The sequence below is a fragment of the Rhinatrema bivittatum genome, chromosome 12 (assembly GCF_901001135.1).
Source record: "Rhinatrema bivittatum chromosome 12, aRhiBiv1.1, whole genome shotgun sequence".
Lineage (NCBI taxonomy): Eukaryota > Metazoa > Chordata > Amphibia > Gymnophiona > Rhinatrematidae > Rhinatrema > Rhinatrema bivittatum.
This window is the reverse complement of record NC_042626.1, coordinates 3,169,272-3,186,717: the sequence shown is the minus strand read 5'-3', so window position 1 is coordinate 3,186,717 and position 17,446 is coordinate 3,169,272. Positions and strand designations below refer to the sequence as shown.

The window sequence follows — 17,446 nt, the reverse complement described above, 5'->3', positions numbered from 1 at the left end:
GTTCTTATGTTCTTATGTCTCTTCCTTACAGGTGTGTGGGTGATAATGAGCCCCTCCACTCTCCTGCTGCTCTTCCTGCTCCTAAATGCTCAGCTCCAGCAATCCTCGGAAAACCTTGTACACATCCAGAGCTCCAAGGTCACAGGTACCCAAGATTAATTTGAATTCTGCTATAACTGGTCTATGGCAGATTCCCAACCATGAGTCTGACCTTAACCCCTAGGACAGCCTAAGCTGGACCCCAGCTGCAGCAGCCACAAGTGAGATGGAGCCTCTGCTCCTTTATTGGTCGTATTGATTATTGATTGATTTATTTGTATTTACTACCCACCTTTTCAAATATGAAAATTCACTCAAGGTGGTTTACAGCACATTTAAATAGTAGCAGATGAGCACGAGGCCATTTGCAGTGTAAATGATTTGAAAGTCACAGCATTTCATATTTCGTATCTTGGACCAAAATGTAATGCACTGCGTAATTTTTTTGTTAGCTCACTAATTTATATAAAATCAGAATGACCAATGAGCCTGGGGATTTATTGAAGGTCATTTCACTGCTGCTCCATCGTGATCTGAGACAGACAGAGGCCCACATTGAAATCTGTTTAATACCAGCACTGTAAAGTGTGCAGAGAAAATCACCCCTAGGTCTGGATCCCTTCCAAATGACAGCCATGTCCTCTTTGAAGGGGAGAGTGACTTTCAGGCCGATGCAATATCTGGAGCAGGGTCTGCCTTTTTGTAGGTTTGTACAGTGCTGCGCATGTCGTGTAGTGCTACAGAAATTTAAGTACTAGTAGTAGTAATTATTACCACCTTAGGAATAACATGCCTAACTAGCGCACCAGGTTACACTCAATTGGATGCCCGTTTTGGATGCGATAAAATAACCTGCGATGCAATACGGGGATTAGCACGTACAAACCTGGCGTCCAATCGAGCGCATAATAATTGCAAATTCCATGTAAATGAGGCTATTCGCTATTACCCCGCGATGCCAAAAATTGCTGCGTGGCCAAGGCACCCATTTTAACACGGCAAATGTAATGCCTGCTCAGGAGTAGGTGTTAAAGCATGTTATTCCTAAGGTGGCAATTACTACTACTACTACTTAAATTTCTATAGCACTACACGACATGCGCAGCACTGTACAAACCTACAAAAAGACAGTCCCTGCTCAATAGAGCTTACAATCTAATAAGACAAACATAGAGGAGAAGAGACTAGGGGTATTAAGTAAGACAAAGGTTAAAAAGAAAAGAAAGTTAGTTAACAAGGCTAAAAGCAGAGAATCAGGCTTAAGATGTACAAGTGTCTTCAGAAAGGTGGTCTTTGGATGGGATTTAAACCTGGCAAGAGAAGGAGCATGACGAACCAGTTCAGGAAGACTATTCCAAGCACGGAGTCGGGAAGTGGCGGGGCAGCAGAGGAGAAGGGCACAGAGCGGAGTGCACGAGGAGGGGAATAGAGAGAGATAAGCGAGGAGAGGCAGTGAGGTGCTGCAGAGTGAAGGCATTTGTAGGTGAGAGGAGCTTGAACTGTATGGGGGAGCCATTGCAGTGACTTCAGAAGAGGAGTTATGTGAGCGTAGCGATTGTGGCAAAAGGTAAATCATGCAGCTGAATTTAGGACAATTGTATCTGGGTAATTTTATACTTGACTGGTATGGCACAGCTGGGAAAGAAATAGACGAAAGGGTGCGGGTGAAGCAGATAGTCTCTGATTTTAGAGAAAAAGAGTAGGGGTATTTATAAATGATTAACTTGCATCAATGATTTGCAGATCAGGAATAAAGTATTTAATGCAGCACAATCTTTAAGCTGCCTGGATGTGCTTTGCTACACATTTTGTAAGCTTTTAGCACCAATTTGCTGTGGAACTGGAGATGAAATATTTCTGTTTATTGCAGCCCAGGCTGTGCAGCCCCTGAAATGGCAAAGGGCCTCTTCCTGCTTAGGAAGCCGAGCTGGTCCAGGGCAGGTAGGACAGCACCACCAGCTGCCTCTGCTGTGCAAAAGAAAGCAGGAGATGGAGTCCGTGCACAGCCGGGTCATCCCAGCACCCGAGGGGACTCTTCTGGTCGAGAGGGAGAAAGACCTGTCTACATACAACTGGAACACGTTTGGACTACGATATGGCAAGAGGCAAACGGGGAACCCGAAGACCCGAGGACACATCTAACAGAGCCCGGAGGAGGCACTACCCAGAGAACTGTAACTGTAAAAGGAACTCTTTTTAAGACCCATACAGTATTGCTGGATTTCTTCTCCAAATACATGAACTTGGTCTCAGTGTGTCTGTTTCACCCGCATCTTCATGCCCCACAATCATTGTTCCAAATATCTATGGTGTTTATTTCCTGCATCCAGGTCTGAATGTACTTAACTACACAAACTCTCTTCAGTAATGTCATCTAGTACTGGAATAGCAGGGGGTGTTGAGGGGCAGGAGTGAGGTGCATTGGCAGAGCTGTGTGTGAGGGTCTCAGTACTGGAATAGCAGGGGGTGCTGCAGGGCAGGAGTGAGGTGCATTGGCAGAGCTGTGTGTGAGGGTCTCAGTACTGGAATAGCAGGGGGTGCTGCAGGGCAGGAGTGAGGAGCATTGGCAGAGCTGTGTGTGAGGGTCTCCGTACTGGAATAGCAGGGGGTGCTGCAGGGCAGGAGTGAGGTGCATTGGCAGAGCTGTGTGTGAGGGTCTCCGTACTGGAATAGCAGGGGGTGCTGCAGGGCAGGAGTGAGGTGCATTGGCAGAGCTGTGTGTGAGGGTCTCAGTACTGGAATAGCAGGGGATGCTGCAGGGCAGGAGTGAGGAGCATTGGCAGAGCTGTGTGTGAGGGTCTCAGTACTGGAATAGCAGGGGATGCTGCAGGGCAGGAGTGAGGTGCATGGGCAGAGCTGTGTGTGAGGGTCTCAGTACTGGAATAGCAGGGGGTGCTGCAGGGCAGGAGTGAGGTGCATGGGCAGAGCTGTGTGTGAGGGTCTCAGTACTGGAATAGCAGGTGGTGCTACAGGGCAGGAGTGAGGTGCATTGGCAGAGCTGTGTGTGAGGGTCTCAGTACTGGAATAGCAGGGGGTGCTGCAGGGCAGGAGGGAGGTGCATTGGCAGAGCTGTGTGTGAGGGTCTCAGTACTGGAATAGCAGGGGGTGCTGCAGGGCAGGAGTGAGGTGCATTGGCAGAGCTGTGTGTGTGAGGTCTCAGTACTGGAATAGCAGGAGGTGCTGCAGGGCAGGAGTGAGGTGCATAGGCAGAGCTGTGTGTGAGGGTCTCAGTACTGGAATAGCAGGGGGGTGCTGCAGGGCAGGAGTGAGGTGCATTGGCAGAGCTGTGTGTGTGTGTGGGGGGGGGGGGGGTTCAGTACTGAATAGTAGGGAGGACTGTAGGGTAGTAGTGAGGTGCACTAGGGAAATCCTGCACCATCATTTTAATTTGAGTACTTTGTAGCCTGGTTTTTACAATAATTTTCAAAGAGAAAGTATTTGAGGACTTTCTTTCTGAAAATTGCCGTAGTTGTAAAGTCCATGGGTCACTTGCCCAGGGCTGATGCGGTCATAGACAAAGGCCTAGGAAGCTCCCAAACTGGGGTTCTCCCACTGACCTGGCCGATTCTTAAATCCGGTCCTGCCAGTGGCTCCACATTCCACTATTCCCAACATTCAGAAAGGCTGTGGGTCTGCTACCTGGCATGGCCTGGCAGAAAATGTTCCCGGGGCCCCGCATCCGTCCCTGCTCTCTGTGGGTGAAACTTTGCTTGGAGCTATGTTTTGGGAGAGGGAGAGGATTCCCAGATGTGCAACCTTTTTTCCTCTTTACCTAAGTATCTGAGGCAGAACCCAGGCTCCCTCCCATGTACCTCGCTCTTCTCGTCTGCCCTCTGCTCTCGTGTATTTTGTGTCTTTGGGAAGCATGCTTAGTACATCTGGCCAAAAACCCACATGGGAAATGGTTTGCAAAACTGCCGTTTGAGCATGTGGGGAAATGAGAGTACTGTGTTTGATTTGTGGCTGGAATATGGTGTTTATTAAAGGAAGTGCCATCTTTTCTCACTCGTTTGTCATTCCATGAATTACAGATTTATTTTCAGTGATGATTAAGTCGGGTCCGATGTATGTTTACACGTAGACCTGCCATGCTCAGTCATGTGTTTTATCATTCTGCCATCACTCCAAAATTAATATCTCAATCCACAAATAAACTGAATACAAATTGTGACTTTAATTGGGGGAATATTAATCCCTCAGCTTGTTCAAGATTAAAACACTCCCATGCCCCCAGCTGCTCAGGAGGCAGGGGCTTAACCCCCATATTCTACAAATTCTCAATCTCATCCCGAAGGTCAAAAAGGGACTATCCTCAGTTTACAGCTCACATTTTACATCTTGGGCTAAAATCAAATGTGACACTAATGTTTTATTAAATATTCCTTGGTGTGCTCCAGTAGCCTTTGGGAGGACAGGGTGGTGCTTTTCTAAAGGACTGGATGACTACAGCATTACAAAACCTTTCACCCCTTGATCACCAGCTCAAATCAGTAAGAACATCAGTGCCATGCTAGGCAGACCACTGGTCCATTGAGTCCAGCATCCTGTCTCCATCGGTGGCCACTCCAGTTCACTTGAAAGTATGTGGCAGATCCTAAGAGGAAGATGCGTCATCTGCTAAGAACATAAGGACAGTGCAGTTTCTGGAATCCAAAGAGGCAGTCGGGTTTTACCAGAGATGAATCTCGTCAGAAGATCCTGATCAATTTCATTGATTGGGTGAATAAGGAATTGGGTCAGGGGAGAGCGCTAGATGTACTGCACTTGGATTTCAGCGAGGCCTTTGACAGAAGACTTATAAATAAATTGTGCACCCTTAGCATGGATCCTAGAGAGAGTGGGTTAGAAACTGACTGAGTGGGAGGTGATAAAGGGGAAACGCCCTGAGGAGTGGGGCATTACTAGCGCTGTGCCTCAGGGATCGGTCCTTGCACTGATTCTTTTCAATATTTTCATAAGCGACATAGTGGAAGGATTGTTGGGAAAGTTTGTCTTTTTACCAGTTATACTAAAATCTGCAACAGGTTAGACAGCCAGGAAGGTGTGGAAAACATGAGGAGGGATCTAGCGAAGCTTGAGGAATGGTCTAAGGTCTGACAGCTAAGATTTAGTGCTAAAAAATGCAGAGTCATGGATTTAGGATGGAAAAACCCAAAGGAAAGGGGCAGCATTGGAGGTGAAATTCTTCTAAGCTCAAAGGAAGAGAGGGATCTGGGGGAGACTGTATCTGATGATCCCATGATGGCGAAACAGGTGGATAAAGTGATGGTAAAAGCCAGAAAGATGTTTGACTGCATAGGGAGAGAAATGCTCATGTAGGGTCAATATTCAAGTTCTCTGCATTCGGACATGAAGGATTTCTACTTTGAAACGCCCATTGCATTTCTTTTGTTCCTAAATGCATTTTCACCTGCTCTCTCTGCAGGTAAAATTTAGTAAAAAGATTTAATAATGTGATCTACATGCATACTTTTAATGTGATCCTGAGAATGCCTCTTTAATAATGCGATCCATGCATCCTCTTCCTCTCCTGACCTAAATGTGATCTAGGAATGCATCCTCTTTAATAATGCGATCCATGCATCCTCTTCCTCTCCTGACCTAAATGTGATCCAGGAGTGCATCCTCTTTAATAATGCGATCCATGCATCCTCTTCCTCTCCTGACCTAAATGTGATCTAGGAATGCATCCTCTTTAATAATGCGATCCATGCATCCTCTTCCTCTCCTGATATAAATGTGATCCCAGGAATGCATCCTCTTTAATAATGCGATCCATGCATCCTCTTCCTCTCCTGACCTAAATGTGATCCAGGAGTGCATCCTCTTTAATAATGCGATCCATGCATCCTCTTCCTCTCCTGACCTAAATGTGATCTAGGAATGCATCCTCTTTAATAATGCGATCCATGCATCCTCTTCCTCTCCTGATATAAATGTGATCCCAGGAATGCATCCTCTTTAATAATGCGATCCATGCATCCTCTTCCTCTCCTGACATAAATGTGATCCCAGGAATTCATCCTCTTTAATAATGCGATCCATGCATCCTCTTCCTCTCCTGACCTAAATGTGATCCCAGAAATGCATCCTCTTTAATAATGCGATCCATGCATCCTCTTCCTCTCCTGACCTAAATGTGATCCAGGAGTGCATCCTCTTTAATAATGCGATCCATGCATCCTCTTCCTCTCCTGACCTAAATGTGATCTAGGAATGCATCCTCTTTAATAATGCGATCCATGCATCCTCTTCCTCTCCTGATATAAATGTGATCCCAGGAATGCATCCTCTTTAATAATGCGATCCATGCATCCTCTTCCTCTCCTGACCTAAATGTGATCTAGGAATGCATCCTCTTTAATAATGCGATCCATGCATCCTCTTCCTCTCCTGATATAAATGTGATCCCAGGAATGCATCCTCTTTAATAATGCGATCCATGCATCCTCTTCCTCTCCTGACCTAAATGTGATCCAGGAGTGCATCCTCTTTAATAATGCGATCCATGCATCCTCTTCCTCTCCTGACCTAAATGTGATCTAGGAATGCATCCTCTTTAATAATGCGATCCATGCATCCTCTTCCTCTCCTGATATAAATGTGATCCCAGGAATGCATCCTCTTTAATAATGCGATCCATGCATCCTCTTCCTCTCCTGACATAAATGTGATCCCAGGAATTCATCCTCTTTAATAATGCGATCCATGCATCCTCTTCCTCTCCTGACCTAAATGTGATCCCAGAAATGCATCCTCTTTAATAATGCGATCCATGCATCCTCTTCCTCTCCTGACCTAAATGTGATCCCAGAAATGCATCCTCTTTAATAATGCAATCCATGCATCCTCTTCCTCTCCTGACCTAAATGTGATCCCAGAAATGCATCCTCTTTAATAATGCGATCCATGCATCCTCTTCCTCTCCTGACATAAATGTGATCCCAGGAATTCATCCTCTTTAATAATGCGATCTATGTACATTTTCTTCCTCTCCTGACATAAATGTGATCCCAGGAATGCATCCTCTTTAATAATGCGATCCATGCATTCTCTTCCTCTCCTGACATAAATGTGATCCCAGGAATGCATCCTCTTTAATAATGCGATCCATGTATCCTCTTCCTCTCCTGACATAAATGTGATCCCAGGAATGCATCCTCTTTAATAATGCGATCCATGCATCCTCATCCATGCATCCTCTTCCTCTCCTGACATAAATGTGATCCCAGGAATGCATCCTCTTTAATAATGCGATCCATGCATCCTCTTCCTCTCCTGACATAAATGTGATCCCAGGAATTCATCCTCTTTAATAATGCGATCTATGTACATTTTCTTCCTCTCCTGACATAAAAGTGATCCCAGGAATGCATCCTCTTTAATAATGCGATCAATATTCGTTGCCTTCCTCGCCTTACCTAAACTTATCCCAGGAACTCATCCTCTTTAATAATGCAATCAATATGCGCTTTCTTCCTCTCCTGACCTAAATGTGATCCCAGGAATGCATCCTCTTTAATAATGCGATCCATGCATCCTCTTCCTCTCCTGACCTAAATGTGATCCCAGGAATGCATCCTCTTTAATAATGCGATCCATGCATCCTCTTCCTCTCCTGACATAAATTTGATCCCAGGAATGCATCCTCTTTAATAATGTGATCAATATGCGCTTTCTTCCTCTCCTGACCTAAATGTGATCCCAGGAATGCATCCTCTTTAATAATGCGATCTATGTGCGTTCTCTTCCTCTCCTCCTCTCAGTGGGTAAAGGACATTGTGGGTAAAGGACATTGTGGTGAGGACATTTAGCCAGGGTAATTTTCACACTCAATTAACGCAGATGAAGCACTTTATACCCGTGGAAGTCACTTCGACAATTGCTCTCCTTAGGAACATTTGTGCATCTGTTGTGTTATAAAAGAAACTATATATATATATATACTACTTACTTATTTAGGTTAGTAGGTGACAGATGAAAAAGACCAACAGCTCCATGAGTCCTCACCATCAAGGATATATCCCAACTGCCAGCCATAAAGTGTGCCTGCCTGTGACAGATCACTTTCTATCCAGGACAGCCTTTGTCATCTTCTATCCTCCTGGGTATCTGAACATGCAAGATCCCCCAGTTAGGTCATACCCAGTTCACATTCCTCCCCCATGTCCAACCACAAATGTGGTATTTGCTATGGGATGTAGTCAGCGGCAGATTCCCGATGAAGACCGGCCTGGGGATTCGCCACCCAGACCGGCCCAGGAGATACCACGTGGTCTGCCGAGCGCGGATCTATCACGGCTACACTCAGCAGACTACGTGACTAGCGCGACCGGCCCACTGGGGGATGCCTGATCCCCCGATAGGCCAATCCGCCCCTGGATGTAGTTATGCATACACAATATAACTTTATTATTATTGTAAATAAAGAAATAGATATACTTACAGAGAGAGAGAGAGAAACGAATTGGGTCATTCATCAAAATGTGTTATGGCGTTAACTCCATAACCATGTTACCGCACAGCGCAAATGCAAATTTTTTAGGGCCTTCTCAGTATTCAACTAGTTATATCACTATAGAAGGGCCAGCTAATAGCTCGAGGTGTGGTAATTTCTATAATCTTCTCAAACCCTAGCTTGATGGGCTCTATAACAGGGTACTATCAAGCTAGACTAAAGAGGTTAGGGCTGTTCAGCTTGGAGAAGAGACGGCTGAGGGGGGATATGATAGAGGTGTTTAAAATCATGAGAGGTCTAGAACGGGTAGATGTGAATCGGTTATTTACTCTTTCGGATAGTAGAAAGACTAGGGGGCACTCCATGAAGTTAGCATGGGGCACATTTAAAACTAATCGGAGAAAGTTCTTTTTTACTCAACGCACAATTAAACTTCTACCTGAGTTCTCAAACAAATTCTGTAAGCCACTGAGGTCAGGCTAAAATCAGAGAGGTCCAGATTTAAAGGCATTTAGTCAGATAACTCAGAAGCTATCTGGCTAAATTAATATTTGTGACAAACCAGAAAAAATCAATATGCCACTGCTACAGCAATTATAACTGTAATTAATAAATCGTGAGCTGCTGCTCGATCGCTGGAATAATGTAGATTTTTTGTCCTTAAATGAGAGTTTATGGTGAATTGTTTAGAAAAGTGTTTAAAATGAGAATTTTTTTGACACCTACTCTATATTCAAAATATGCGTGAGTTAAAGTGTTATTTATAAATGACTTTATAAAAAATGTAAAGGAATTGGAGGAAAGTTTCATATAAACTCGTTGGTGTCTCTGCACCACGGTTGTGTGGTGGTATAATCATTAACTGTCCCCCCTCCTCCTATGAAAGTTTTTTTATGTAAAAAATTTTTTGGAATTGCTTCACCTCTGTAACCTCTTCCGTGTGGTGAACATCGAGTTATTTATATGCCATAACGGTGCTAAATTTAAAGAGCTATAAATTCTCTACTGTGAGCTATGAACTATTAAGGTGTAAAGTTCAGACTTCCCTTTAGGTGTTGGTATATGCTGTCCAGTTTCCAACGAGGGTCCCGACACAGTCGATCCGTGTTTCAGACTAATAGTCTTTCCTCAGGGATGTAAAACGTTATAATACGACCAACTTGCTGGGAATCTGAATGAACTCCATTGAGAAAATCCTCTGGTGATCTTAAGTAGATGACTCTGGACGGAGTTGCTCTGGCTCTGTCACCGGAAGAGTGATTTGTGTATTGCGCGAGACCCTTTTTATATGCAGCAGGAAGAGCAAGGTTTAACCAATGACCGTATAGGAACTTACTGACGTAATGGCGCCGACCTGATAGCAAACTTATATGCGGAGCTGCCAATGTGCTCTCCGACCTGATGGAAAACTCAATGACAGACTCTCTTACTGACGTAATGACGCCGGATTGATGGAGAACTTGTATACGGAGCTACCGCCGTGCTCTCCGACCTGATGGAAAACTTAATGTCAGACTCTCTTGCTGACGTAATGACGCCGACTTGATGGAGAACTTATGTACGGGGCTACCAATGTGCTCTCCGACCTGATGGAAAACTAGATGTCAGACTCTTTTGCTGATGTGATGACGCCGACTTGATGGAGAACTTATGTGCGGAGCTACCGGCATGCTCTCCAACCTAGCAGGAGACTAGGTGTCATACTCGCGTTAAACGCCCTTAAATGCCATATTAAAAGATTTGATCGAAAGTTACAGCGTTGGAAACTGGACAGCATATACCAACACCTAAAGGGAAGTCTGAACTTTACTCCTTAATAGTTCATAGCTCACAGTAGAGAATTTATAGCTCTTTAAATTTAGCACCGTTATGGCATATAAATAACTCGATGTTCACCACACGGAAGAGGTTACAGAGGTGAAGCAATTCCAAAAAATTTTTTACATAAAAAAACTTTCATAGGAGGAGGGGGGACAGTTAATGATTATACCTCCACACAACCGTGGTGCAGAGACACCAACGAGTTTATATGAAACTTTCCTCCAATTCCTTTACATTTTTTATAAAGTCATTTATAAATAACACTTTAACTCACGCATATTTTGAATATAGAGTAGGTGTCAAAAAAATTCTCATTTTAAACACTTTTCTAAACAATTCACCATAAACTCTCATTTAAGGACAAAAAATCTACATTATTCCAGCGATCGAGCAGCAGCTCACGATTTATAAATTAATATTTGGGCACTTATGTGGTTAACATTTGGCAGGATAAAGCAGGAGCTGAGTTAGTCAGATAAGTTCTCTGGCTGAGTCTGGTCATCCCATAGACCTGTACTAAAGTTGGTCAGATAGACTTATCCAGCTAACTTTAAGATAGTTGGATATATTCAGTGGTACGGCTGTGCCACTGAATATATAAGAACATAAGAACATAAGAAATTGCCATGCTGGGTCAGACCAAGGGCCCATCAAGCCCAGCATCCTGTTTCCAGCAGAGGCCAATCCAGGCCACAAGAACCTGGCAATTACCCAAACACTAAGAAGATCCCATGCTACTGATGCAATTAATAGCAGTGGCTATTCCCGAAGTAAAATTGATTAATAGCAGTTAATGGACTTCTCCTCCAAGAACTTATCCAAACCTTTTTTAAACCCAGCTACACTAACTGCACTAACCACATCCTCTGGCAACAAATTCCAGAGCTTTATTGTGCGTTGAGTAAATGTGTGGTTGACTAAAAGAAGACAGCAGTGGAGATCCTACAATTGGGAAATCTGTGCAATCTCCAGGTTTGACTTCTTCACGAACATAAGATATAACTGTACATGAATATGGACCTCACAACATCCATTGTGGCCAGGTTAATAATTTCCTCCCCACCATTCCTAATACCTCAGCTTACCTATTGCTTACGGTGGATAACCTGGGGGATGCAACTTCACCGAGTCCGAGGCTGAGGAGAATTGTGGGGGTCGGTTTTGCTTTCCCTTACCTTCCCAAGAAGGCCAAACAGGGAGCAGTAGATCCAAGGTAAGTTCTTTCAGGGCAGACGCTTAGCAGCAGGTATTTTGGCCATCGCAGGCAACATCAGGTAGGGGCAGCACTGGAGGCTTCACATGCATGCACACACACACACACATGCATGCACAGACACACACACACACACACATGCATGCACATAGACACACACACATGCATGCATGCACAGACACAGACAGACACACACACATACATGCACAGACACACAAACACACACATGCATGCACATACACAGACACACACATGCATGCACATAGATGCACACACACATACATGCATGCACATAGACACACACACACATGCATGCATGCACAGACACAGACAGACACACACACATACACACATACATGCACAGACACACACACACATACATGCACAGACACACAAACACACACATGCATGCACATACACAGACACACACATGCATGCACATAGATGCACACACACATACATGCACACACACAGGCACATAGACACACACACATACATGCACGCACACACACATGCAGGCACATACACAGACACACACACACAGGCACATGCACAGACACACACACGCATGCACATAAACAGACACACACACACATGCAGGCATAGATACACACACATGCAGGCACATACACAGACACACACACATACATGCACAGACACAGACACATACACATGCAGGCACATACACAGACACACACACCTACATGCACAGACACATACATACACACACATGCAGGCACATGCACAGACACACACACATGCATTCACATAAACAGACACACACACATGCAGGCATAGACACACCCATGCAGGCACATACACAGACACACACACACACATACATGCACAGACACAGACACATACACATGCAGGCACATACACAGACACACACACACATACATGCACATACACATACACATGCATGTACATACACAGACACACGCACACATATGCACATACACAGACACACACATACATGCACATACACAGACACATGCAGGCACAGACACACACACATGCATGCACACACACATGCATGCACACACAGAGACACACACACACATACATGCACATACACAGACACATACATACACACACATGCAGGCACATGCACAGACACACACACACATGCATGCACATAAACAGACACACACACATGCAGGCATAGACACACACACATGCAGGCACATACCAGACACTCACACATACATGCACAGACACAGACATATACACATGCATGTACAAACACAGACACAGACACACACACATATGCACATTCACAGACACACACATACTTGCACATACACAGACACATGCAGGCACAGACACACACACATGCATGCACACACACAGACACACACACACATACATGCACAGACACACACACATGCAGGCACATACACAGACACATACATACACACGTACATGCACATACACAGACACACACATACATGCACACACACACAGACACACACACATGCAGGCACAGTTCTCGGTCTAAATGTGACTGCACAGAGTTACAAAATCTTCAGGAGGCTGTACTCTAATGCTATGAACACTCTCTCCACACCATGTCCTGCCTAATCCAGTGCCTTCTCTCTGTTCTGTATATATTTTACCCATCTCCTGTACATCTCTTCAAGCATCTGACGAAGTGCACTCTGTCCTCGAAAGCTCATGCTTTAATAAATTGCTCAGTCTATACGGTGCCACTCATCTCCTGTCATTTTTGCAGAGTTCAGTTCATTCAAACACATTGTAAATCTTGGAAAACAAACACTAATGCCTGTCTAGAAGAGAGACTCCGTTTTCTGATCAGAAATCAGTTTTCTGTTAGATAAGTTGTTTCTGCTTCTTCAGGACCAGATCGCCAGCTGTGCTGCCATCTGGACAGAATTTCTAATTAGTGCAGGGGCTGCACATTTCAGCAGCGCCCTCTGTCCCAGGCTGACACAGGGTGGACAGCCTCAATTAAAGGGACCTAATGCACAGAAAAATGATAAAACAGCAGAAGAGCGTCAGATCTTGATACTGAAATCCCTTCTGGAATTGAGAATCTGAAGGCACAGTCTCCCTTCTCTGTTCCTCTGTGTCTCCATCCAGCTGTGCTTCTCTCTTTCTTAGTCTCACAGGCCTCTCGGTGTTTTGTCATTCCCATTTGTAATAGCTCAATTTAAGTTCTGTTTTCAGATAATGAGATATGTAAAACTACCAGCAGCTGGGACTGGTCCCAAGGTTGGGGCAGCATGATATTATCACTAAAGCTGAGGTGCACTTGGTAATGTCAGGGTGCCAGCCTTCACCCCCTCTCCCATGGTCCCTACCTCTGCTATTCCTATCAGTAGCTGCTTTAGATTCTGTCCCTCTCTGCTCTTCAGTAAATTACTAATCACTCTCCCTCTGATTCTGTTTAGTGCAAACAATGGCTTTGCTGTGCTGCCCTATTAAAACCCAATCTTTGGCCCTTTGAATTCAACAGTAAGCCACAGCTGGTTCCTTACATAATGTTATTACAAAATTCCTGCAAGGACTTTACTTGATTGATGAACATCTGTGACTCACTGGAGACAGCCAGGTTTTAGGGGTGCGTGACCTGGACGTGGGTGGCTGCAGAGCTGCAATGGACCCCCCCTTTCCCCAGCCTGGTGCTCATATAGGGTGCTGCTGGTGCTAAAGCTGGCTCTGCTGAGGTGCACAGGTCTGTGAGTCTCCATCTTCTGGCTAAAGTAGCCCTTTGATGAACAATTAACCCCAACCATTGCTGAGATCCATAAGCTCAAATGATCCTTAAAGGCCTCAGGGCCTGTGAACGCTAGCAGAGACTGTGAGCCTTTCTATTTAGCACTACACATACCAGGGGCACTCACATGTAGGATGTACCACAGGGCAGATTAAGCAGCTGGAGGAAAAAGATGCTGGTACTCAGTACTGGCAGGTACCTCCTGAAAACCTGCAGATAGAAAAAAGAAACTGATTTTAAGACTTGCACAGCTCCCAGGATCCTTGCATGCTTCTATGGCATGATGCTTTGTTAGATACAATGCCCTTCTCTACTGCTGGTGACGTCCAGTCTACTCTCTCCGTGCATCTCCACCCCCCTCCCTTGCGTAACATCAGACGTCCGATGGGACCGTGCTGCATGGGCACGGTGCTGAGTTGGATTTATTGAAGTTACCTCTTTCTCATGTCCCCCTAACTACGCACAGCTCCTCATGCACTCCGGCTGTCAGCAGAGTCTGACGCAATCTGCTGGTGCTTGGGTGTCACGGATTTTGGGTCCCACTGTGGGAATGCTGTAAAAAGCCCCTTCAGTACTGACCGGAGCACTCTGCCAAGGAGCACTGATATCCAAACAAACCTTAGAAAAACACGAGATACATGTGGTTAATCTCCAGGGGATGTGGCAGCATGACCATGTGACATTACCCTCAAGCAAAACAAAGGCATGGATCTCTGGACTGGTTTGCAGGAACCTCTGGGGTCACTGCAGAGAGCCATGGGCTGTGGCCAGTGGCTTTGCTCACTACAGACACAGCTAACCTGCTCTAGATGACCACAGTCTGCACACACCTTTCGCCAGTTGAAAGAGAGGCGCTGCGGGGGGCGGGGCTTGGAGATAAGGCATGGTGGGCAGATGTTGGATTGACGATGGAATATTGTGTGCTCATTGTTCAGGACAGTAGAGAACCAATGAAGGGGAGCAGTGCTCATTCTCCAAAAGGAAAAACCAAAGGTTCCAGGGCAGCAAGTCTGCACCCATAAATATCTTTATATGATGGCCATGCATGTATCTATATAGAGACCTCATGGGGTTGTCCACTAGTAATGCTGGCCTATTATTAGGACCAAGCTATATAGGTCAGAGAAATGACCCCACTGGAGTTCTGCAATGGTCGTTTCCTGCCTGCACAGATCCTTCTCACCCTGTCTGGGTGAGAAGGATCTGAATATTTGTAGTTCTCCTGTCCTTACTCAGTCTTGGCTACAACCTTGTGCTTCAGTAGGTTAGGAAGTGAGAAACTGCCTCTTCTCACCCACCCAGTGGCTAAGAAGTGGAGCTCAGTGTTCGGTGGAGATTTTGTCCTCCCTTCCTGAATGATGGTTTCTTTTGGAGTTGGGAGAATGGAGGAGAGAAGAGGAGAGAAGAGGCTTCCACCAGGAGACATTCTCTGCGTCTTAATATTCCACTCCCATGAAGAAAGGGGACCTTTGGGAAGAGACACAGGAAATTTGGATGAATGAACCTGTGGCAATTAATTACTCTTGCCCAGTACTTAGGAGCTCTCTACTCATGTATCCACCTCGCCAACCAGGACAGAGGTCCACAGAAAACACAATTACACTATGCCCTCCCTGCTTTTTGGACAATCCACACCAAGGTTTGGTGGCACTTGACAACAGGGCCAGAGTTTAGGGAGGGCAAGCTGCGTGGCCACCCAGGGCACTGTGGGGGAAAGGGTGCGTCGGGCACTGCCTGCATCGCTCGTTAGGCTGGTCAGCCAGTGCGCTGGACAGCAGTGGGGTTTGGAGAGGTTAAGCCTATCTCCATGACCTCTTGCCACCTCCCTCCCCCCACATTGGTTTCCTCGGCTGCAGCTCAGACTGCAAACCTGGCCCCATACAGCAGATAGGAAGCCCGAGGATGTGCTGGGAACACAGCCGTACGGATGGAGTTGGGGGCACAGAGCAGGAGACTGGGGGCAAGAAGTGGTAGGGGAAGGGGGAGATCAACATAGGATGGGGAAGGCAGAGAGGGGGAGACTATGTGAGGGGGTGCATAAAATGAGAGAGGACCCAGGATGGGAAGGGAGGGAAGGGTGGAGGGAAGATAGCAAGTGTATAGGGGATCAGGGATACGGCAAACCAAGTCTGGAGAGAAAGGGGGAAGAGAGTGAAAGAGGTCATGTGGATGATGGAAGGAGGGAGAGGGAGAGGAATTATTAGGAAAGGAATTGAGATTGGTGAGGGAAGAGAGAGGACTGAGAGGAGCAATGGAAGGGAGAATTAGGGAGGTAAAAAGCTGTGGCAACAAAAACATGAGGGGAAGAAGGAAGAGTGACATCTCAGCTATGAGTGAACAGAGGCAGAGAAAGGGGATGAAAGGAAATGATCAGGGTCAGAGAGAGACAACTCTAACTTCATGTCCTTCTTTCCAGTCATGCCTGTTGTAGATTGGTTGATTGTCTTGTTTCCCGTATATAATCACACCTGGGAGCTCTCCGGATCTGGCCCGGAGACTCCGGAATTCTAAAAGAATAACCGGGTCTCCAGGCCAATATCGGAAATCTCCGAACCAATCTGCTTGGACCCGGAAAGAAGAAAGGAACATCACTGGTCTCGCACGGCTGGAAAAGGAGGAACTCGACAGTGATTTCTACCATCTCCGGACCTTTTTAACTCTTAACTTCGCTTCCTTGTGACACCCCCTGCTCCTGCACAGCCTGTTTCCTGTATCCAGCCACTTGCCCGCCCCATCATGTTTGCCTTGGCCAATCGACATTGCGATTTCCTGCCCGTGCATCAAACGAGGAGTAAGAAACAGGCAGCGTCCACTTCCGCAGCGCAGGAGGAGAAGGAAGAGGCTGCTGCTGCTGTTAGTGTGTTTTGAAAGGGGGGAGAGAGAGAATGAATGAGCATGTCTGTGAGAGTGAGTGAGGGTGTATTTGTGTAGGAAGAAGAGATCTGAGAGTGTATGTAGGTGAGTAGGAGAGTAGGAGAGCGTTGAGTGCAAGTGAGCATGGATGTGAAAGTGAGTGGGCATGTGTGTATGGAAGAAGGAGAGACGTGAGTGAGTGAGTGAGTGAGCGTGTGTGTGTATTTGTGTAGGAAGAAGAGATCTGAGAGTGTATGTAGGTGAGTAGGAGAGCGCTGAATGCAAGTGAGCATGGGTGTATGGAAGAGGGAGAGACGTGAGT

The 17,446-nt window shown here is 45.8% G+C and overlaps 1 protein-coding gene across 1 annotated transcript; it reads left to right on the top strand.

Annotated features, from left to right (window-relative positions):
* Window positions 1-35: 35 nt before the first annotated feature.
* On the top strand, window positions 36-2,490 carry KISS1 (KiSS-1 metastasis suppressor). Its single transcript, XM_029574177.1, has 2 exons — window positions 36-145; window positions 1,910-2,490. Exons 1-2 carry the CDS (start codon window positions 46-48, stop codon window positions 2,179-2,181), a joined length of 372 nt encoding a protein of 123 aa, XP_029430037.1. The 5' UTR covers window positions 36-45; the 3' UTR covers window positions 2,182-2,490.
* Window positions 2,491-17,446: the final 14,956 nt, after the last annotated feature.

Excerpts from the sequence above, each read along its gene's own strand:
- KISS1 (XM_029574177.1), top strand. The coding sequence starts at position 46 with ATGAGCCCCTCCACTCTCCTGCTGCTCTTCCTGCTCCTAAATGCTCAG. Across the intron at positions 146-1,909 it reads CCAGAGCTCCAAGGTCACAG|CCCAGGCTGTGCAGCCCCTG; the intron begins GTACCCAAGATT and ends TGTTTATTGCAG.